Raw genomic sequence first — 23204 nt, 5'->3', positions numbered from 1 at the left:
AACGAGGACTCCGTCTGCTTTGCCCAAGGCCTGTTTCTGGCCAGTGGGAACTGCCAACAGGGTGCCACCTGGGAGGTGGGGAGCCAAGTATACACCTGAGCAACTATCTGTCTGTGAAACACAAGGGAGCAGAAGGCTCACTAGGGGTGAAGTGCCCACCCGGGCCCACGCTTTCTCACCACCTTTCAAGTACTGAGCCAATCAGACATTTCTAAAGAGAATCCATTTTTGATAAATTAGAACACAGTGGGAACAGTGTGTATCTATAATATACATATAAAAAAGTCCAGTTTCAAACTATGAGCAAAGCAGGTGCACAGACCACGTGTGATCACAGGAACCCTGAAAACGGGAGGGCGGGGTGTGTCCGGTGTTCTGCTCCCGCCGCTCCTCAGCCCTCGGCGCTCTGGGCGGGCGGCTCCTCGCCGGCCTCGGCCCGCCGGTGTCTGCGCATGTGCCGGTACTTGTCCACGTAGGCCTTCACCAGGTTGCCCACCTTCACGGGGTTGATCTCCCCGCTCTTGCTGTGGCAAATCTGGGGGAGGGGGAACAGTGACCCAGACATCCCTCTGCTCCCCACATGGTCATGGATCATGGGGACCAGGCCCTGGGGACCCTGTGAGGGGCAGCGGGCAGGCCGACGTGCGTCTACCTGCTCTGCCCACCACAGGGTGGCTGACAGCCCTCCTCAAGCAATCTGACATGTCCGCCTCTAGGGGTCTCATTTTCCTAGCCGTGAGTGGGGTTAAACGTAGTGTTGCTCAACCTCTTTAACAACCGCTCACAAACAGCAGCCTTTACACCCCAAACACCTAAGTGGCCGGCTACAGCGAGGGGGTGTGGGGTGTGGCCACGCAGCCCAAGGCTCACAGGCCCCGCCCACCCAGCCCAAGGCGCACAGGCCCCGCCCACCTTCTGCACCGCCTTGCGCAGGATGTCCTTATACTCCTCCTTGGTCACCTCCCTCTTCTGGTAGAAGGGCTTGATGGCCAGCTTCACCTCCTCCACGGCCCGCTCCTGCACGTGCAGCTTCTTCATGTACTGGGGGCAAGGACACCGGTGAGGGCTCGGCACCGGGCTACCGGCCCGCGCCTGCCCCTGGAGGAGGAGCAGGGGTCTCACCTCCTCATTCTTGGCCTTCTCTGGGGTCGGCCTGGGGGGAGCCGTCCTCTCCTCAGAGTTGTTGGCAGCAGTGGTGGCGGCAGCGTGGCCAGCTGGCTCTGAGGCTGCAGTCGGGGTGGTGGACACTGGGGCCATGCTCTGGGCCGCCCCGCAGCCCGGGAGGGGCAGGCTCCCCTGGAGGAGGAACTGGACCGCGGGCTGGCTGATAGGTGCATAAGGCGGGATGCCCGATGGCAGGGCTGGGCCGGGGGGCAGGCTGGGGCTCTGTACCTGGGCGAGAACACAGCCTGCTCGGCCTCTGCACACTCACTACCCCGTGCCCCCAACCCCACTTCTGAACCCTAAGAGCCCAGGCAGCAAGGGCTGGTGCGTGCGGCTCTCAGACCCAACCCAGCCCAGCCCAGCCCACATAGCCTGGGTGCAAGGCCACATCCCTCCAGCCCAGGGGCCCACCTGAGAGGAGTCAGTGTAGGGGAAGCCAGGCTCTGGAAGCGCATAAGCAGGGGCCGGCGGCTCAGAGAAGGGTGCCTGCTGGAACCCAGCCATGGGGCCCACGTCGTCCGATTCCCAGACTCCTTCCCGGGGCTTTTGTGGCCTGTGAAGTGGTGTCCCTGGGGGCCAACATATGGGAGTGGGTGTTCTGGGGCCCTCTAGGCCACAAGACTGCCTCCTGGCTAGAAAATTCCAGAAAAGCGTCCTGAAGCGTCCAGGGCAGGCGCCGCCATCCCACCCCCAACGACCAAGGCAGCCTGGGAGTTACCCAAGGATCACTCCCCGCCCCCTCAAAGTGCCTACTCACACAGGCCTCTGTCATTGGCCGGGGCCCCGCACTCTGCCTCCTGGAGGTTCCAGGTGACCCTCTTCACCAGCGCCTTAGCCCGCAGCAGGGGGTTCTGAGAGGGGCCTTCCTCCTTCCCCACAGGCGTCCCGCCCGGAGCCTGGGCTCCCAGGGCACAGGGCACTGTGGCGGCCTCGTCTGCGTCCTGCTGGAGCAAGTGCTTCTCCTGGGGGCCCTCGGTCCCAGGCGAGGGCTGTGCCACGTCTTCACCGTGGATCCGAGACACCTCCCTCCGGATGATGGCCATGGCCAGGCTGGTGTCGTGCTGGGGGCCAGCTGGGGGCATGGTGGTCTTGGGCAGGAGGTCACGCTCTGGGGAGGAGTCCGTGCTCTCTGGGGAGGGCGGGGAACTCATATCATCAAGCTGCATGAAGATGGTGTCACTGGAAAAGTCCTCAAAGAGGTGCCCCGCCTCCACAGAGTCGCCATAGTCCACGTCCTCCGCTGGACACGCGGCCAGCACCTCCGGGACTGGGGCAGTCTTGTCGACTTCGGGCCCTTCTGGCAAGCCGTCTGCTCCCGCTGAGGATGGGGGTCTAGCCGGGGACCTGGCTGGGGGCTCCCTGTCTGGCCTGGGCTCCCCCTGGGGAGTGGGTGCTGCAGAAGCCTCTTTCGGGGCCAACTTCCGCTCAGGGGAGTGGGGGCGGGGCCGCGAGCGCTTCTCCCGGGACCGAGGCCGCCGGTGCGCCCGGGGCCGGTGTTCCGAGCTGGGGGACCTGGACCTTCGCCGCCGCCTCTCGCGGGAGCCGCGCCTGTCTCGGGGCCGCCCCCTCCTCTCCCTGGGGTGCCTAGGGGGCGAGCACTCCCTCCCCCGAGACCTGGACCCTGACCGTCGCCTCTTCTTCCTACGGCCCTCGCGGTGCTCGTGGGATGAGCTCCCAGGGCTCCCAGAGCGGGAGCGGGACCTCCGACGGCCGCGACCCCAGGAGTCTCTGCCGCGCTCCCTGCTCTTGTCCTTCGCCTTCTTCCGCTTGGCACGCTCGCGGCTGCTGGAGCGCTCGCTGGAGGACCTGCGGCCCCGGGCCTTGGGCCGGTGTCTCTTGGGCTGGTCCTCGCCCGCCGGCGGCGAGGCAGACCTGGAACTCCGGTCTCCTGAGCGGGACGAGCGGGAGCCTGAGCGGCCGGCACGGTGCTCCCTGGTGGCCGCCCTCGGCTGCGGGCCTTTCTTCCGGCTGCGGGAACTGGAGCGGGAGCGGGAGCGGGAGAGGGAGCGCAGCTCCACGACCCTGTGGGTGGTGGCAGGCGGGGCGTCTGGGCTGGGCGGCGTGTCGGGCTCCACCACAGTCACGCAGGTCACTGTCCGGCCCTCGGAGCCGAAGAAGGAGCTGTGGGGAGGCAGCTCCTCATCGCCCCAGGGCTCCGGGGGGGACGGCCGCTGAGCCTGTGCGCAGGGCTCCTCTTCCTGGAGCTCAGGCAGACTGGAGGGCCCCTGGGGGGGCTCCAGCTCTCTCCCCGCCCCGGTCTGCACCGTGTAGGAGGTGACGCAGCGCACGGGGGGCAGCACCAGGGCCTTGGGGCTGTCAACAGAGATGGTCCGCGTGATCTCCGAGGGCAGGAGGCCCAGACGCTCGGGGCTGCTGTTGGCGGAGCTGGAGTCGGAGCCCGTGGGGTTGAAGGGGTCATAGATCTCGCTCTTGAGCTGCTTCGTCTTCCTGACAGAGAAGAGGGGCGAGGGGCTCGCTCTCCTCTGCACCTTGCTGTCCACCGGCCGGAACGTGTTACAGAAGCCAGGGCTGAGCAGTCTGCCAGAATGGGCTGTGTTCCCAGGAATGTTGATCCTGAAACTCTCAAAGGTGGAGCCAACAGCCTTCCCCCGGGCCGGCCCCAGGGGGCCGGGGGGCTGGGGGCCCCCCCCGGAGTGCGTGCTGGGCTCCTGTGCGCCCCGGTTGCTGGGCTCACCCTCCACCCGGGCCCCGCAGCTAGGCTGTCCAGGGCCCTCCCTGCCTGTCAGCCGGCTGATGCAGGAGCTGGGGAGCTCGACGCCCTGCCTACTGGCAGGGCCCTCGTCCCCCCGGCTGCTGTCTCTCCTGATCTTTGGTATCCTGGGGAGCTCGGAGATGTCTGTCCGCCTGGGAGCTGGTCTCGGGGCCTGGCCCGGCACTGTACTCTTGGAGGGCGAGTCAGAACTGCTGTGTGAGGCCTTCAGCGCCGCGGGCCCAAGAGGCAGAGAGTGCTTGCTGTCACTGTTACACTGGCCACCCTCACTCTGCTGTATACCAGGTCTGCTCTCACTGGACGAGGTCTGAGACTGGCCCAACCGAGGGGTCACCGAGGAGTCCGGCTTTGCCGCTGCCCCCGATGTGAGTGCAGGGACACGGGTGGGGGCGGGGGCGGGGGCGGCCCTGCCCGGGCAGCTGGGCCCCGAGCTCTGTGGCCCGCTTCCTGACTGACGCCCCCCGGCGCCTTCTGGCTCTCTGGATGGACCAGCTGAGTTCTGCTGAAAAGAGACTGGCACTGAAAGACAGAAAGGCCGAGCCATCGGTCCCGCTGGCCCCGCAAGGGGCTCCACCTCCCCCGGGACGCCGTCTCAGTGCGGTGCGGTCTCCATTCCTGCTTGCTCAACACTGCAGCCTGGGGGGCGGGGGCCCCAGGCTCTCTGTGCTGCGGTCCACGCCCACTTCTGTTTCCTGCACTCTTTATGCTATTTGTGGATCAGAAAGGGCCTGGGCTCTGACAGACCCTTGAAAAGGGAGCAGCACCCCAGGTTACCACTGACTGCAGCTGTGAGGCCTGGCCTGCCCTCTATGGCCAGATCCACCCCAGCCCTGAGACCCGCCGGGGCCCCGACCTGTGGAGAAGGCCCTGCGCGGGTCCCTGGGGCTGTGAGAGCAGACAAGCAGCTGTGCCGCAGCAAGGAGGGCCTGTGGGCCGCCTGGAAACCCCACCACCAACTGCACTATCAGCAAGCGACGGAAAGACATCTTTAGCCTTTAGCACCCTTACCCACTGCTTGAGAGTAAACCCTAGGGCCGCTGGGTCGGCCACACACAGACTGCCTCCAGGACGTGTGGCCCTAACCCGGGGCGTGCGGAGGGCGGCAGGAGGCCGCGGGCACAGCTGCTCACCTGCCCTCTTGGCGCTGAGGGAGCCGTCGCGGTGGATGATGATGTCGGCACCGTTCATCATCAGAAGGCTCTGGCCAGACAGGATGCTCCCCAGCAGGTCAGGGCTGGGCTCTGTGTCCACTTCCGGCTGGGGGGCCACGGCAGGAGCACCTCTCCTGCAAGCAGACCGGGCACGCCCTGCTGTCTCACCCCTCCAGCCCTGGTGCCCCACGTGCAGGCAGGGACCCCGAGAGAAGGAACAAGACCCACCCCCCAGCAGCTCCCACCAACAGACGGCAGGGCGAGGGGGTAGACGCATGCGAGGCCCTTGGCCCCAGCTACACCGACAGGCGGAGCGCAGGAGCAATGCTGCCTGGCTGGGCTGATGGACTGTCAGCCGGGAAAGAAGGCTGGCTCCTTGCCCAGCCCCGCCCTGCCCTACGCCCCCTCCTTGTCCCTGCGCCCCGTGCCCCTGGCCTGGGACTAGCTGCAGCTCTTCCTCACCCACGAGCCAGGGAGAGGCCACAAGAGGCCTCAGGGTGCCATGTGGCAGAGCGCCCACCCGCCGTGGGGTCCACTGTTCTTGCGGGCCTGGGGCCCACCTGCACCCCATCCCATCCTACCCCCCAGGACGCACCTGGAGAGCCCCATGGAGATGGGTCTGGCTACAGGCTGGTGGGAGCGCAGGGCTGATCGGGAAAGAACCCTTCTCTTGGCGCTCAGAGGGGAAGCAGGACTTGCAGACGCCTCTTCACTGCTGGGGAGGAACACAGGCCAAAGGGCAGGTGGGCCTGCGTGTCCAGGCCCGGGAACTCCCTCCCACCCTCCACAGCGAGCGGCCCTCGGCAGGCCCCGTGACTCAACGCCGAGCCGGGGCCTGCGCAGGGACCTCGTGTCAGCAGCCGCCCCGGCCTCCGAGTCGGGAGGGATGGGGGCAGACACGCCAGGGGAGCACGGAGCTCTTTTCAGTCACCACCTAATGGGGTCTGAGAGCTGCTCAGAGCAAGGAACTTCACAAACACAAACCCCGAGAGTGAGCCAGGCCCCAGCGGAAGTGGCGTGTCCACTAGCCTGAGGGAGAGAGCCCAGCCCCTCTGCACCCACCTGTCAAAGGGGTCCAATTCATAGGGGTCTCCAAACAGGGAGAGGGAGGCTGCCCCGATGTCGGCTCGCATCAGCCCCAGAGACGGGTCTGCAGGCTTGTACACGGAGGGGGTGCAGGCTCCACAGGCCGGCCTGCAGAGGCCCAGCGTCCGTGCGATGCGCGAACGAGCCGTGGCTTCATTCTGAACCCAGGGTCAGAGAGAGAAACGACAGGGCTGAGATCCATGGCCTCCGGAAATGCCAGTTCAACTAGGAACCCACGGCACCAAACACGGGGCAGAGGGCTGGCCGCCCCAGAGCCTGAGGGGCGCACGTACTCATCACACAAGGACCCCGCCCAGGCCTCATTCCACCCGCCTCATACCAGGTGCCTGCTACCCTGGGCACAAGAGCCCAACAGGTGGGGGCCTGTCCCCGTGGGGCCCTGTGGTTCCAAAAGCCACTCTGCGGTACTCTGAACACACCTCGCTTCAGGCCCGTCTGCAGTCCACGCTGCAGAAATGTGCGTCTTTATTGGTGAGTCTCCAAGTAATTACAGAGACAGCTACTTCCGTGCCTCCCGCTGTCCCCCCACCGCACACAAGCCGGAGAACCCCCCTAGGGAGACCCCCGTCCCGGACTACCTTTATCTTCTGTGCTTTCCTCTTCTTCACACGACCTGGGCGTTTCTTCAACCTCGCCCCTGAGCTCCTGCTCTTTGTAGACAATCTGGACGGGGCTTTCTTTCTTCCTGACGTTTTCTTCCGTCTTCCTGCCAAGAGCACGTTGACAGCACTCGCTTCGCTGTCTGCCCCACCCTGCTGTCCCCCCAAGGCTCGGCCGACCAACAACTGTCCACCCCGCCTGGGGGCACTGCTCCCTTACTTCTTATTACGGGGTGTCTACACGCTTCCCCACGGGGGGCCGGGGGGCAGCACACAGCGAGGACAAGGCAAGTCTGAGCCTATGCTGATCTCCAGACCTGATCACTAGAACCAGCAAGGAGACGGTTTACACCACTATGGAACAACATTAGACCAGAGGACGCGAGCCGCTCAGCAGTCTCACCCTGAGGACTGCTCCCAGAGGCTGGGGAACAGAGGACTTCACGGTATGTTTCCAGCAAACATATCCCGAGGACGACCCTGCACAGCCAGCAGCCACCTGGGTGCTCTGGGCAACGGCAGGATCCCCGGCGGCCACAGGGGGCCCCGAGGCCGCACTGCTCCTGCAGCCCCGGAGCACTCAGGAACCTCAGCCCAGAAGTGGGTTCCAAGGAAGACAGGGATCCACCCTTGTGACTGTGCGGTGGAAGCGTGTACACCGAGTCTGGGTCCCTGAGCCCATGACAAAGCTGAGAGCCCTGCGCGATCTCCACGGGAGGACGCTGCCGCAGCAGCTCAGGGACAAGAACTAGTCAGCACAGGAGCAGGCCGGGCGTCAGTGAGCCTGCACCGGCTGCGGAAGCCACGCTCCGTGACGTGGCCGGGAGGGAGGAGCCACTGCGCCATCTCCTCAGTGACTCGCAGACTTGAGCCTGACGGAACTCCACCCACAGCTGAACCAGCCGCAGGCCTCCAGCCACCCAGGAGGTGAGATCTGCCACCAAGAGACCTGCTTGCTCCACCCCGTCAAGAGGACAGAGGCGCACGACAGGCAGCCCTAGCGCAGCACAGAGCTTTGCTCCAGCTCCACGTAAACTGCTTTAAAATTCCATCATGTCTATGACACAATTAGAACTTCCGATGCCGACAGGCTGCATCGTGAGGCTGTGGAATTACTCATCTCCTCAGGTGTAACAACGGTCTCGGGATTAAGTCAGAGAAAACACTCCCTCTCTTGCAGAAATGTGCCGGGAGACACGCACACGTAAGACGAGGACGTGCTTCAAAGTAACACAGGAGGCGGGGGGCACGGACACACTGGCCGGAAGCGGCCAGGCCCCGGGGAAGAGGTGACGGGGCCTGTGCCCGTGCCCCTCAGCCCCCACAGCTGTGACCACACCTGCAGAGACGTGACAGCTGAAGACAGGAGGGACACAGCAGAGGCGAGCCCGCCTCTCCAGGTGCTGCGGACAAAAGGTGAGCTGCTGGGATTGAGATGTGAGGTCCTGGATGTGACGGGGCAGAGTCAGGAGAAAGAGAGGAGAAGCGGAACCTCTCACCTGAGCCTGCAGCTCAGGGATCAGCGTGACCTCTGGGTGCAGAGAGCCGTGACCGACCCACCGGTCGCCCTCAGGTCTCGTCTCCACACCCAGCCTGTCCTCTGGGGAGGCCCGGGAGCGCAGGAAGATGGGAGGAGCTGGGCAAGAACACTGCCGCTGCGAGCGGGGTGGGCGCCTCTGACATGGCCCCTCCCGCGCCAACCGGTCTCCTCCTGTCTACTGAGCCAGAGCAGGAGGCACACCCACCCACGGGCACCCATGGGCAAGGGTCTGCACAGCAGCTTCACCGAGGAACAAGCCAGATGCCCGGCACAGGCAGAGGGACGAGCCACGGCACGCCCCGCACCAGAGAACACAAGTGAACCCACAGCCCCGCCACACGGTGACAAACCAGGGCACACATGCGAGCCCCTCCCGAGCAGAACCACGGACGCAGAGACAGCACCAACGGCAGGATGGCAGGCACCCGCAGGGGCTGCCGGGGGCAGGGTCCAGCTGGAAGGCTCGCCGGCCTCACTGGGAGCCACGTGCCCAGAGTGGATGCCCTTGTCACAGCAAATATGTCTCAATAACACTGGTTTTTCAGATTGTAACCCACTCAATGAAACAGGAGTCCGTGTCTTCTGATTCACACAAGTAGTTAAGCAAGAGGGCCAGCTCCTCTACGGAGCAGAATTCTGACCAGCAAAGACAGAGCACGGAGCAGGAACCGCCAAGGATGCTGACCTTTGGTGAAAGCTTCTCCCTGGAAGAAATGAACCGAACTTCCTGGGACAAAGTCACCAAAACTAACACAGAAAAGGCCCAGAAAACGTGAGCAGCATGGCAGCTGCACAGATGCTGAATTACTTCAACGGCCCCCACCCGGGAAAGCCAGGCACAGGGCTGCACCGGCGGGCTGCCCGAGCCAAAGAAAACAGCACGAATCTCCACAAGGCCCCTTCGGGCTCTTCCCGACCCACTTGGGGAGGCTGTGTCACTCTGATGCACGTTCGGGGTGCTGCCACACCAACAGCCGCCCAACAGGGCGTTCTTCAGAGGGACTGCTGCTGCTGCTGCTGCTGCTAAGTCGCTTCAGTCGTGTCCGACTCTGTGCGACCCCATAGACGGCAGCCCACCAGGCTCCCCCGTCCCTGGGATTCTCCAGGCAAGAACACTGGAGTGGGTTGCCATTTCCTTCTCCAATGCATGTAAGTGAAAAGGGAAAGTGAAGTCGCTCAGTCGGGTCCGACTCTTTGCGACCCCATGGACTGCAGCCTACCAGGCTCCCCGGTCCATGGGATTTTCCAGGCAAGAGTACTGGAGTGGGGTGCCATTGCCTTCTCCGTCAGAGGGACTAACCAGACCCAAACCCCAGGCCTGCAGGGCCTCGGATGCACATGGAGACCAGGCCACGCCACGGCAAGGACTGCGGGCAGCGGGAGCCAGGAACGCCTACCTCCTTTCCTCCTGCGGCGGGCTGGGGCACGCGGCCCGGGGCGCTGGTACACAGCCGTGCTGAGCCCGGCAGCCACGGCTTCAATGGTCTCATCCAGCAGAGAAGACATGAGGTACCTGGGGACACGCTGCGCAGCACAGGATGGCATGGTCAGGGGCGGAGTCGCCTCAGGCCTCTCAAGGGAGCCCGGGGACCCCGAGCCCCACAAGCTGCAGCAACAGACACCAGGCAGGCTGCGGGGGCTCCCGAGTGCCCATGGGGAGCAGGGTCTGGGAAGGCCTCCCGAGGGGCAGGTCGGGCACGAAGGCAGGAGGAGCACTCCTGGGCCTTGAGGAGAGCGGACTGCAGGCCTCGACGGTGGGGTCCTGGGCCCAAGCCCACCACGAAGTCCTCAGCCCTCCGGGCTGGCACCACGGCCCGTGAGTGACAGCACTGCCCAGCACCCCCAGGGCCACCTCTCCGCTGCTGTCGCCGCCTCGGGCCCCTCAGCGTCGCTCCCAGCACGCAGTCATCGTGGAGGGCCACAGGGACCCACCTGGAACCTCCTGGCCGTGGACATCCGGTTCCGGTTCACTGTCGCTCGCACCCTCTCGCTCTGCCTCGTCCTGGCGATGGCCCGTGTCCTCCCCGTGTGGGGCCGAAGCCGGCTGGTGGTGGGCACCACGTCAGCCAAGAGCAGGGAGACCTCTTCCTCGCTCACAGGACCCGCATCTTGGAAGAAAACACCTATGGCTGACGCGCTTCGCCACGCCCTGGCCCTGGCAGGGGGACTCAGGAATGGAAGGCAGGGGGCAGCTGCCTGGTGGCTGGGCCCTCAGAACCCCCCATTGACCAACCGCATACCCAACGTGCCCTCCCACCCTCGCACCGGAGTCCAACTGAAAGCCAGCCCTGCCAGACAGCCCGATGCCATCTCCCTGGGCCGAGGTGCCCGCCCCCACAGAAAGGGTCTGGGCTGCCTGAGAACAGGCAGCACGTTACCAGCGGCAGAAGCAGCCCCAGGGGCAGCACATTCCGGACAGAACCACTCATCCACTGGAACCTCCTGGAGAGGGGGGTCCAAGCACTCCATGTGGTACCTGGGGGACAAGAGGGTGTCTAAGCCTCACGACAGTGCCCCCCATGTGGTGCTGTGCTCTTGTACCCCCCATCCACGCTGGAGCCCTAACCCTGCAATGCAACTGCGTCTGGAGATGGACCTGCAGGGATGGTGAAGTTAAGTGAGGTCACCAGGGCGCACTCCAGGCTCCGGGACGGGCGTCTGAGAACAGAGATGCAGCACCCACCCTCACTGACAGCAGCACCGGCCCCGCCTGGGCTGCCGCGGAGGCCCCTCCCGAGGACGCGGGGCAGGCGACTGTGCCTGAGCCGGGGACCCCTGTCCGCTCCCTTCCCCCAGGCACTCTGGGCGGCCAGACCTCCTCCATAGGCCTCGGGGCATCTCGGCCCTATGGAAGGGCCCCAATAGCCCCTCAACTCTCCGCGGGGCACATACTATCTGGAGCCGAGAGACTGGCAGCTGGAAGCTGGCAGCTGTACGGGTGGTGCCCACCATTCCTGGGAGGTGGTCTCCAAGTACATGTCATTGGGAGGTCCTTTCCTGCCCACCACGGAGGTGGCCCCGCGCCCCCCAGCCGAGGAGGAGCTACATCAGCACCAGTTCTGCCCGGCGACACCTGCCCCACAGTGCTTCCTAACTTGTCCTCAGGGGAGCAGTCGAGGAGGAGCCACCAGTGCCAGCACCCTGGAGACTCCAGACAGTGCCAACCCCACGCTGCACACCCGAGCCCAGGCTGGACTCCGCTGCAAAGCCTCCTGCCGCTCCCAGCCCTGCCCTGTGTGAGGTCGCAGGGAGGCAGATCCTGCCCCGATCCCCAGGCTGGACCTCACCCGAGCACCCAGTGGACAGATGCCACAGGCCGACCCCAAGCACCGGGGAGCACCCAGAACCCAAACCATATTTCAGCCTGAGAAATCCCCCTGACGCAGTCAGTCTCAAGAATACCACCCAACACTGAGTGGCATCTCCAGAACTGAGAGTGGTTCAACCGTGTTCTCGCCACCACACCCCAGGATCTCAGAGCAGAGGCTGGCGGGGGTGATGTGGGCCCCTCCTGCCCAGTCTGCACCCACAAATCCCTCCACGGAGAAGACAGCTGCAGGCTCAAGCCCGGGAAACCCCCGTGGCCGCTCCTCAAGGAGGCCTGCAGCACTCACACATCTACAGGAACGACCCCCGCCCACGGCAACAGCGCAGCCCTGACACGGAGAGGTCCCCACTCACGAGTACCGTTAAGTCAAACACAAACAGAGGGAATCCCTGGTGGTTCAGTGACCATTTCACTGCCAGGGCCCGGGTTCAACCCCTGGTTGGGTAACTAAGGTTCCACAAGCCCCACGGTGCAGTCCCTACTCCCCCAGAGGTAACAGCTTAAGGGAAAATCGAAGCTTGGCAAATGAACACCCCACTCGGGGCTCCCCAGTGCCCCAGCATCTGCGAGACCACCAGAAAACGCACAGGCTGGTTTCAGGCTCAGGGAAGCCAGAGGCAAGGCTGGTAACCGCGGCCACGCCAGGACCAGCCTCTCCTTCCCCTGCGTGTGGCCTCCCAGCAGCGTCCCGCAGTCCCAGCCCTTCCTGCACAGCCACCCACACTGGAGGCGAGGACGCGCCCTGCCCTGCGTCCCACAGCCACAGTACGTGACGGCGAGGTCCGTGGGCAGGACACCAGGGCCCCGCTTCTGCCCTCCAGATCCAGAGCGACAACAGGCTAAACGTGACTCCCCCAGACACAGCCAAGCTCCGGGACTGCCGCGGAGCAGGCACAGTGCGGTCAGACCTCTGGGGCTGTCACAGGACACGGATGCGGCTGACAGCCATGAGGAAGGAGGGAGGTCCGTGTTCTCAGCGGTGTGAGCCCTGAGGGGGACTGAGAGGCAGGCGGAGGTGCGGCTAGGCCCTGAGAGAGGGCCCTGCTACCAGGGGACAGGGAGACGGCAGGAAGGGGCCCTGGCGGGTGGCCCAGGCAGTCTGCACTGCCCCATGGGTGCTGGTCCTCCAGGGCCCACGCTGCTCCAGGGTGAGGAGCGTGCCTGATGGGAAGCAGGAGCCCCCACCGCGTGGACGGACGACACCACAGGCTACTGCGGATACAGGACGGCTGGCAGCCCTGCTGGAAGCCCACCCTGCCCACCTGCCCTGCCGGGGAGGCTCCCACAGCCTGTCCACCCTGGCCCGGCCGGCCCACACCCCCGTTTCCCGCGTCTGCCCTCCGTCCTGAGCTGTAAGGTGCACCTCTGCGAGCAGTCTTAGGAGATGGCTGGGAACGGGGAGGGTGTAAACAGCAACGAGAGAAACAGCCGCAGGAGGGTAGAGGGGATGGAGCACGTGAGCTCAGGCCAGGCCGGCAGGTGCAGCAGCAGACGCTGGGGTTCAGATGACCTGTGGGGGCTCATGGCGCCGAGCACAGCCGGGCAGGCCTGTGGGGCTGGCGTGCGGAGCAGCGGCCCACAGGCTCCCCTTTAGCACGTTGGGGGTCCCAACTTGGAGCCAGGCCCGACAGGACGGGGAGGGGCTCACCCAGCGTCGCAGCCGTCACAGAGCAGCAGCCGGTCCTCCCGGTCGCTCCGGCCACACACCTCACAGAAGGTCGGGTCTTCATTCTCGTTCTCCCCAAGCTGGGCACTCTCTACTGGAATCTGGGGACAAGAGTGCGCTGAGCACACAGCAAGCAGGATTCAAGCCCCAGAGCTGTTTGTATCGTTCTAAATCGATCCAAAGCAGATTTGCGCACACGGCTTCCGTGGGCCCGGGGGCTCTGAAGTAACACATACATGGTTTTAACATTCCCTAGCCATTTCAGGACAGCGAACCCCAAGAAAGAAGTGACTCAACAGAGAACAAGGTGTGCGCTGCAGAAGGACCCCAGGGCAGAGGAACAAAGAGCCAGCCGAGCCCACGGGTGGCGCTGCAGAGCGGGGAGGCGGCGGGCACACATGGACCTGGCCTCAAGCGGGCGCTGCCCCTCGACAGTCACTTCTGCTCCCCATGGTGCCGCCAGCAGGCACCATCTGTGGGGGGCGGGCCGCCTTGGTCTCCTGCCCCGAGTCCCACCCGAGGAGCAGTGTCTGCTCCTCCCTCCCCGCCGTGCTCCCCAGCTTCGCTCCCACACCAGGCAGGCACTCAGGGCCTCCCCGTGCCTCCGGGCTCTCTGCCGGATCTGGACCTATTGGTATGAGGGGACATGCACCACCTCTGCCTCCCCACAGAGGACAGCTCAGGGCCCGCCCTAACTCACAGCTACTCAAGCAGAGCCAGCCTGCAAGGAAACTGCCCGCGCTCCTGCGGCCTCTGGGCAGAACAGCAGAGTGCGGGCGGGCACAGGAGGGCGTCCCTGCCAGGATGGGGTCGCCCACACAGACTCAGAGAAGTCTGTGTCCCCAAAGCGGAGTCCCCGCTGCCTCTGGCTCCACAGTGAAAAAACAGATCTCTGGCTACAACCAGCCCACTGAGAAGATGTGCAGCCAGTCTGTATGCACCATCCTCCCCGGCAGCACCCCGAGGCTTGTGAGGACCTCCCTGACCAGGGCGGAACCAGGGCCAGACCATGCAGGCAGGGAGTCTCAACCACCAGGCCACCAGCGAACGCCTTCTCTGAGACTAACGCTGCTGCTCAACAAAAGGAGGCCTGCAGAGGCCCCAACAGCGAGGAAGATGCCCGCCCTTAGCTCTCCTGGCCCTGCCCTGTGCCTTCAGAAGTCTGGTCCCGAAAGCTGGCCGCCTCCCAAGTCTCGGGTCCACCCCAGCCTCCCCCACGTGGCTGCTGTGGCTCAGGAACGAAGCAGCTCGGAGAAGCAGAAGAGGCGCGTGGAGTGAAGGGGAGGGAGTCAGGGATGGCCCTGACGCAGAGCCCATACCAGCCAGGCACATAGCACCACCGCCAGCCCAGGCTTTAAGCCTACGGCTGCAAATGGCATTTCAGCAGATTTCTAAAGCGCACGCAACCAATACTTCAGGAGAGCAAATCACCTTTTGAAGGAAGGTTTCCCATGAGACAGGGACCAATGTAATACACATAAGGGTGCACCTACACTTACCTTCTTCAAGATTTTACCACCAAATTGAGCTCGAATACAAATACACTTAAATATAGTTCGATCAACTGGACAGGAATTGGCATTCTGTAAAAAAATAAAAACTGTATTATAATCTTGAAGAGTCACTGTCACTGTTAACACCACCTCAAAAGGATTTCTCTTAGAAGTTGAGAGCTCCTTTCACAAAAAAACCCAGTCGCTGACTCAGTGCCCGTGTGCACCAGGCCCTGTGTGAGGGCCGAGAGCACAGCCGTGCAGAAGAGAGAAGCCACGCTCCCGTGGCGCGGGGCAGCTCTCCTGGGGAGCCGACACACGAACCATCAGTGCCCAGTAAACAGGAGGGCGCGGGGCAGCAGGCGCACTGGGGGCCAGGTGGGCAGCCGGGCACGGACAAGGTGGCTCGGCACTCGAGTCGCTGCCGCCACCGCCACCCTCACTGCGGAAGGGCGGGTGCAGCGCAGCCAGTCCTGCCCGCGCTCCAGGGCCCACAGCCATGACAGAGGGAAGGGGGGAGCAGCAGGCGAGGCTGGCGTCCTGAAGCACGGCACGGGCCGGAGCTGCAGTCACTTGTCCTTGGGCTCATGCTTCTTTGAGTTTTTTTCACAAAGTTCAGAAGAAGGGCGGGCAGTGCTTCCAGAGCTCACCCTGCAGCACCCACGCCCCCGTGTGCACCACTGCTGCGCTCACGGGTCAGGCTCCGTGTCTGTGAGCTGACCCCTCAGCACACGCCTACCAGCCAGCTCAGCTGGCCGGCAGCCCTGGGCCACCCGGGATTTCTGGCCCATAAACCCCTCTCCTCGTTCTGTGCTCCCCAGAGTGAGCGTCACTAGCCACCCAAGGGCCCAGAGCATGGACAAAGCAGAGACCAGACCTGCCATCAAGCAGAGACCCAGACCCACGAGAGGCCGGCCAGGGGCTGGTCACCCACACGGAGCCCAGCCCGAAGAAACGCCACGCACCTTGGACCACTCCACAATGCAATCGAGGCAGAAATAGTGGGCGCAGTTCTCGGGCGTTCCCACAGCCTGCTCCCTGAAAGCATTGAGACAGATCGGGCAGCTCTCGGAGTCGTCATCGGAATTGAACGCACCGCTGCCTTCCAGAGCTCCCTGAGAATCCGCCGCCGCTGCCAACGCGTCCAGGTCGTCACCATCGTCCTCAGAGTCCTCGGAACCTTAAGAGGCAAGATCACAAGTCTGTGAACTGGCGCACAGGAGGCACAAGGCCCCAGCTGCACTTGGAGCCAAATTGGAACCCCCGCAGGAGGCAGGCGGCCCCCAGGGGCCAGCACGCCTCTGGGCGTAGTGCAGCGGCCTCTGGAGGACACCTCACTCCAGCAGCACCTTCTCAAAGCCGTCAGGGAGCTGCCACCTTCGGGGAAGGCCTTTCCTTTTCCTTTCCTCCAGATCAGAGACCACAAATGCCTAACCAGGCAAGCTGCACACCACAGCCCTAATCAACCTCTAAAAGTTTCTGAGGCCATTCAGCTCGCACGAAAGTCAGTATGTGCTTCAGTTTTCTCTCCCCACTGAACTCCAGTGAATAAAGATCCAAGTCACAGCAAGACGCGGACGAGAGGCGCGGTGGGCAGGGTCCTCGCATGCCCGAGACCCTGCTGTCACACGACATAACCACACGAGCTCTGGAGAGCAGCTTCCTCTGCCGGTTGTACAACCCAAGAGAACAAGAGGCTGACGCACCCTGTCCACCGAGGGGTGGCCTCCAGAACCTAAGCGAGGAGGAGAGGGGGTCCCACCAGGGCAAAGACAGGATGAGAGCCCCACACTGTGGGGCCTGAAACCCGGCAACAAGCCAGACCTTGGGGGAGGACCCTGAGCCTACATAGGAGCGGTGCCTCTGCGACCCCTTGATGTCAACTGGGCAAGACCTGCGCAGAGGACTGGCTGCTGGTATCTGGACTACAGACGACACTGAGACATCAAGTGTGCTCTTCTCAGCTGCTGTGTGTGTGACAATCTGTTACAAAACAAGAGAACTAAGCTGGGCTCCACAGAGTTCTGGAGAGTGCTTTGGCTCAGATACACGCCTGGCTGAGGCCAAGGGCACAGCAGCAGGTGGAGCATGGGAACCGGGTACTCTGGCTCTTCCTCCAGAATCCCAGAAGACCAGGAGCTGAGGGGCAGGCAGAGAGCCGGCCCCTGGAGGCCACCCCGAGTCCCTGAGGGGCAGCAGCCGCCAGCAGTGAGGCACCGAGGCCGAGCCAGCCGCCCGCCCACCTCATCCCGGGAGCTGCACGACCAGGTCCCAGACAGAAAAGGGCCCAGGAGGAGGAGGTGCAGACACGGGTACCAGCCCAGAGTGGCAGCTGCTGGCACGCCTGCGAACCCAGGCAAGGTGAGGGCAAGGGCCCCGTGAGCAGGGCAGGACCACACAGGAAGAGCCGAGAGCAAGCTGTGGGGAGGGGCCGCTCGGGGAGGGGCTCGAGGAGCAGAGCAGGAGGGTGTGTGCGCACCACCTGGATGGCTGGTGAGGCACAGACCAGAGTCCTCAGTTCTCCTCTCTCATCAAGACTTGAACAGGTGTTTCTACAGCTGGAACCTGAGCAAACAGCGACACAAGCAAGTGACTTTCGGGAATCAACGTCATGGCGAAAAAGCAACAAGATGGGCAGAAAGAGCTGCAGGCGAGGGGCTCGGCCGACACGAGGCTGTGAGGATGCAGGTCGCTTCTCGGAAGGCAGGCCCCCCGAGCCGTCTAGGTTTTCACCAGCCGGAGATCCCCTCCTTCCCCGCCTGTTTCACAGACTGGCGCTGAAGAACACGGGGTGTACAGTGGCGGGTCGGTGCCCCTCAGCTACAGCTGTGGCCTCCAGGTGCCTGCCCTCCACCAGCACCTCCTCATCACCTGCAGGACTCGGCTCTGTGCCAGCTGCCCGCCAGCACTCTGCCCGCCCCACATACACCACCGCCCAGCTAGCTCTCCTGCCCTCCAGATCACACCTGAGACCTGTCCTTCTGGAAGCTTCTCACCAACCCAAGACCAAAGAACCTAAGCCCACCCCCTTCTCCTGATGTCCCCTAAACAACACCCTTGGCATCTATCCCCCTGAGCTAACCGCTTCTTTGTGCGCTGTCTCTGCCCCTGGATGGTGAGCTCCTGCCGGTCTTCCAGCCCCCTGCACCCAGCCCCTGTCCACTGGCATCCACAGGCCCTGTGGCCTCTGCTCCAGGGCTGAACCTACAAGGACCTCACGTCCTCCGCCGCCAAGCCCCAAGTCTATCTGCAGAAACGAGTGGAACAGCCCCATTGTCACCTGCAGACTCAGCCCAGAGCCGCCTGTGCCTGCAAAGAAGTTACAGTCTAACTCTGGGATAATGTGTCACCAACGCAAGCAAACTCACGCTGCTCCTTCATAGGCACTGCCCCAAACATGTGGGTTACCTCTCTGGAACATTCTAACGCTCATATCCACGGAGCTCCAAGGACCGTGATAGACCAGGTGGATGCCTCAACATCCACGCAGGTCCCAACAGCGGTGTTGGAAGGGAAGCAGCAATGAGCCAAGCTCCTGAAGCCCAGTGCCACACGGGGAGGGGCTGGGTGGGACAGTCTGGGGAGCCCACAGGCCACGCGCCAGCCAGGGTGGCCGGGAAGGCCAGGGAAGGCAGCGCGGCAGGTGCGCGGCACTCGGGGCAGGACATGCACACAGCAAAGCTCCCGCACCTAAGTTCTGAGGTGCAGACTGAGAGTCTTGTAGCAGTTGCTCCACGCCTCTGCCGGCTCTCTCGGGAGTTTGGGAACCAGGGCTCAGGCTACTCTTGCTCTCTAACGGGCTCCGGGTCCACCCTGCCCACAGGTCCGTCCAGCTGCATGCTCCCTGCAAACGCCCTTCACGCTGCTCCCTGTTCTCAGGCCCTTTACCCTCCTGCTGCCATCAGACAAGAGACCTTTCCACTGTGTCGTCAGCCCAACCACATCAACGCGAGCCAGCTGCCCAGCTGAAGACAAAACCCACTGCAGAGGACTTCCAGAGGAGGCCACCGTGTTAGGCAACATCACCCTGACAGCTCACAGCCTCCACTGCCGGGTATGCGGAAGGCGGCAAGCTCACCAAGGCTGTTTTCTGAACAGCAACTCCCGTCACAGCGCGAGAGGACCTGGGGCCCCGAGGATGTCCGTGTTCTCACCAGATCCGTCCTCCAGGTCCCCGTCCGCATCCTCCTCATCGCTGTGCTCGCTGCCAGAGTCGTCCTCAGAGGCGTCGCTGTGGGCATCACTGCTTCCTTCTACAGCGACAGGGAAGACACAGGCCCGAGGGCAGTGTCACAGCCGAGGCAGCAGAGAGCAGGGCTGGGGAGAAGGTGCACGGGGCGCTCAGAGCACACCTGCCAACAGGGCTCCTGGCAGCACCCGGCCCCCGGGCCAGGCGGCGAGGGTGAGGTGTGCGGGTGGAGGCTCTGGACTTAAGAGCACGTTTGTATTGACCACGTCAACAATAAAAAGCAGACGACGTGCTGCTTGTGCACTTGAAGGGCAACGCGTAAAGGCTCACTCCCCGCTCTGGGCGGAGGGGCGGGGGGCGGCTCACCAGCATCGCTGGCCAGGGCGGCAGGACGGAGTCTGGGGTGGCCATCGGGCCCCGGGCTTCGGTCCACAAGCTCGTCCAGGCTGTCGTCATCCATCGCTGGACATGGGCGTTCAGCTCTGAGAGAAGCGAGGGTCGAGTAAGTCCCCTCTGTTCTAGGCTTTGCGTTAAGCTCCCCCTAGACAGTGACAACCGTTATACGTCACACTCCTGCCGACATGCATCCCGCCCTAGCACAGGAGACAGAACTGGCCCGGAACTGTGCAGGCACACACAGAAGACTGGCTCCTGTCCACAGAGCCACGTTCACAGCCAGATGCCAACTTACAACAAGCCTAATGTAGCCTCAGACCAGCCGTGTTCTTGTTCAGCCACCTTCCACACCTCAACACTCCGCGGGTACCCAAGGCCAGGCTTGAGGGAAACGGCGTATCACAGGCTGAGTCAAAGTGGGGCTTTCAGCGAGGGGTGGGTGCCAGAAGGTCCAGGTGGCAAGCTGGCCCTCTGCCCACACTCCCATGGCACATCCCCCTCAGCCACGGCTGGCCAGCCCAGCTCTGCACACCTGCCCCCCACAAGAGGCCACAGGCACCAGCTGGGGCTCCTCTGACCTGGCCTCAGCCCCTCCAGGAACACGGCCAAGTCACCTGCCTACCCAGGAGCAGCATGGGGCTGTGGGGAGCAGGGGCCAGGCTGCCATGTCCACCTGCTCCTGGGCTCCTGGTCACCACCTGGGGGTGCCGAGCCTGCCTGCTTCTGCCAGTGTAACGGCGAAGACCGAGACCGGTGACCTCACAGACGTAAAGGGACACAAGCACCTTCCTGCCCCAGGGACTCTGACTTTGGTCTCGAAACAAGGGTTCCTTCCCCATCAGGGCTCCTCACTTCCCTGGTGAGCCTGAGAGGAGACCCCCCGCCATGGCACAGTGCGTTTGTGAGTCCAGTCTGCACATCTAAAGAGCAAGACCAGAGGAACGGAAGCAAAGCAAGAACCGGGGCAGGAGGTGAGGCGGACAGCAGCAAGCCAAGAAGGCAGGAAAGCCTCTCACTCCAGGATCCCACATGCAGGCTTCTCTCCCAAGGGTCACACGCCGCGTGCTCCACACGCATCAGCTAGCACCTGGGCAGGCGCTATTGCCCCCACCACTGCACAGATGCTCCCGAAGGGCGGTCCCTGATGGGGCTGAGGCCAGGGTCACAGCCAGGGGGTCTCACATCCCAGACAAAGCCCCAGGCTCTGGAACGACGGCTTCTAAAACAGTGAAGGCATGTTAATTTCACTAAATGGCCACCTGCCACACGATGCGTCTGGCTGGAAACAGTCAACTGAGATCATGACCCCAAAGTCACCACCTTTTTTCTACCTAGCTCCCTAGGGTTGAGAAAATCAGTCAGTCCTGCTCAACTACGGGTCTGCACGCCCCTGCTTGGTGAGTCAGCAGCACGGCAGGGTCCTTCGCTGTCTTCTACCCAAGCCCCGACCACAAGCACTGCTGGAGATGCCGTCGGATGAGACGGTGCCACTGCCCACCCAGGAGCACGGCACCCTCCTGTGCGCATGGCGGCGGCAGGGCCGCTGCAGGTGGACGACCTGTAAGCCTCAGGCTGCACCTGTGACCAGATTCCACAGCGCCATCCTATGACACCTACCTACCGTACCTACCCTGCCCGACTCGTGCGGCAGGGGTCCTGCACCGGGGACGCTCAGCCTATGGCGGGGTGGGGGTGGGGGGTCAGTGTTCACACCCAGGAAAGTACCAGGGCAAACTTCAGAAAATGTAACCCTCCAAGGAGACCACAGAGCACCCTCAGGGGCGGTTCACTTGCACAAGGTCAAAAGTACAAGTTAACCCCTGGCTTCTCCCTCAGTAACTGAGACCGAGGCCTGCCTCAGAGAGCTGTCAGAAGAGGTCAGTGTGGCCACGATGGGGTCTGGCCCACGGGGACTTGCCAGGGACACCAGCTCTGGAGCGAGGCTGACTCCCTGTGTCCCTGCACATGTGGGGTTCAGTCCCTCAAGCCCTGTGCTTCGCCATCACAGCCGGGGAGGAGACTTTCCAAAGGCCACCCAATACCCCTCTCCCTTCCGGGCATGGTCACACACAGCACCTTCTGGCAGCGCCCAGGGAGAAGAGCCCGGAGTCTCTGGTACTTCCCAGACCAAGCAGCTGTGCAAACACTAAATAAGAGACCAACATTAGGGACCCCTGGCACCCCGTTTCTCCGTGAGGAACGCTACACTCAAAACACTGCGGGAATGTGACCCTGGCTCAGGACCTACTGGCCCCAGTGGCAGCCCCAGCTCAGATATGCCTGCCCAGATCCACTATCCCCACCTCCGCTTGCACGTTCCAGACCAATGCCCGGGAAGCCCTTTCTGCAGGAGGCGCACGGCCCCTCCCGGCTGCTGGCCGCCTCCGACAGTGCAGGCAGTGCTCTATGGCTTTTCTGCTCAGTCTCCAAACTTGAGGGAGCCGGGGGAAAATTTAAACGAAAGTAGTATTTCCCTCTATTTTCAAATCCAGGGACTGAAAGCACCTTTTATCCCAACTAAGGAACCAAAAGGCCTTCCGGTGTGGTCACTGGCAGCTGTGCCGTGACCAGAACCTGGGTGCCCGTCCCCAGGCCCTAAGCAAGGGTGTTAGGTCCAACGGCTCAGGTCCAACGGGCTCAAATCTCATTTTTCATTCGTCGTCTGCCAGAGTAGCTACAAGACCTTGAAACTGTAAGCTGCAATACAAGTCAAAAAGCGAGAGCCCAACCTCCCCACCACCAAAAACAACAACAAACTAGAGTCCAGTAAGGTCTTAGCAGGGTTGAGAGAGAGATCAAGAGTGCATTACAGGGGGCTGCTGGGAGAACCAAAGCCAGGCTGGCTCTGTCAGGGCCCTACTACCAGCCTGGTGCAAAAGAAGAACCAGCTATTGTCATTCTGACTCAACATTCTTTCCCTAAGGAAAAACACCAATGGTTCAGGGAGAGGGCAGGCATGCTAAAGCCCAAGTCAAACTCAGCCTTAGGTTCTGTCCAAGTGACCAAAGGCCAAACCGTGGCTCACCAGGTGACTACTATTCTATTGTTACAGAAACAAGAAAAGTATATAAACTCCACAAAGTTGACAACGATGTAACACAATCCTTGTTACAAAGAAAAAAGAAAAAAAAAAACAAAACATGGGCCAGGAATCAGATTCAGGGCTTAGGTTAACAACCGGCCCTGGCTCGGCATTCAGCAGCTGTGTGACGTTGGCAAGTTACTTAACATCTCCAGACTCCAATCTACTTATCTGTAAAAACAAAAAGGCCAATACCTACTCCCGAGAGACTGCTATGAAGACTACGTGAGTTAAGGACCGGGAGACCATCCCAACAACCACACGGGCCTGTCGACACACAGGCGAAGCCAATAAAAGCAAAGAAGACGAGGCGTGGAGACGAGTTAGCAAAGGGTCATACTCCGCTCTCGGAGCGCGGAGAGCGACAGCACAGGGGGCGGGTGCCACAGGACGAGGCGGAGGGCTCCTCGCCTCCCGGGAACCCGCCTGCAGGCGGGCCGCCCGGCCTCTGCGCGAGGCCTCCAGCACCCGCAGGAGGCCGCCGCCGCCCGTCAGCCCGGGGCCTGAGCAGCGCAGGCCTCGGACCGCCGGGCAGGCCTCAGACAAAGCGTGCGGCGCCCGGAGCGGCCCTCCGGCCGGGGCGCTACTGAAACCCGGAACGCCGCGGCCCGCACGTACCCGGAACCGTGCGCCCCGCCGGCCGTTCCCCGCCGCTGCCGCAGGTGCCGCCACAGCAAGAGACACAACTAGGCCCGACCGCCACCGCCGCCGTCGCCTCCGCCGCGCGCTCCTTGACCCGGAAGTACATGGTGCCGGCT

At 63.1% G+C, this 23204-nt stretch overlaps 1 protein-coding gene across 5 annotated transcripts; it reads right to left on the bottom strand.

Annotated features, from left to right (window-relative positions):
• Positions 1-204: 204 nt before the first annotated feature.
• PHRF1 (PHD and ring finger domains 1) lies at positions 205-23204 on the bottom strand. Of its 5 annotated transcripts, none has more exons than XM_086384215.1 (18): positions 23065-23204; positions 19335-19450; positions 18934-19032; positions 15745-15959; positions 14786-14869; positions 13269-13387; positions 10671-10768; positions 10225-10400; positions 9690-9816; positions 6732-6859; positions 6109-6290; positions 5642-5761; positions 5026-5180; positions 1922-4414; positions 1576-1733; positions 1123-1392; positions 913-1041; positions 205-535 (listed from the first exon to the last, which is right to left on the bottom strand). In XM_086384215.1, exons 2-18 carry the CDS (start codon positions 19426-19428, stop codon positions 392-394), a joined length of 4791 nt encoding a protein of 1596 aa, XP_086240341.1. In that variant the 5' UTR covers positions 19429-19450; positions 23065-23204; the 3' UTR covers positions 205-391. The 5 variants fall into 5 exon arrangements, with proteins under 5 accessions (XP_086240341.1, XP_086240342.1, XP_086240338.1 ...); XM_086384216.1 differs by having other exon boundaries at positions 5642-5758; XM_086384212.1 differs by having other exon boundaries at positions 19335-19509; positions 23065-23178.

The sequence above is a fragment of the Bos grunniens genome, chromosome 29 (genome assembly GCF_055505025.1).
Source record: "Bos grunniens cultivar Pamir isolate PY7600 chromosome 29, Bosgru_T2T1.0, whole genome shotgun sequence".
Classification (NCBI taxonomy): Eukaryota; Metazoa; Chordata; class Mammalia; order Artiodactyla; family Bovidae; genus Bos; species Bos grunniens.
Note: the sequence above shows the minus strand (reverse complement) of the source record. Positions and strands in the feature narration are given on the sequence as shown.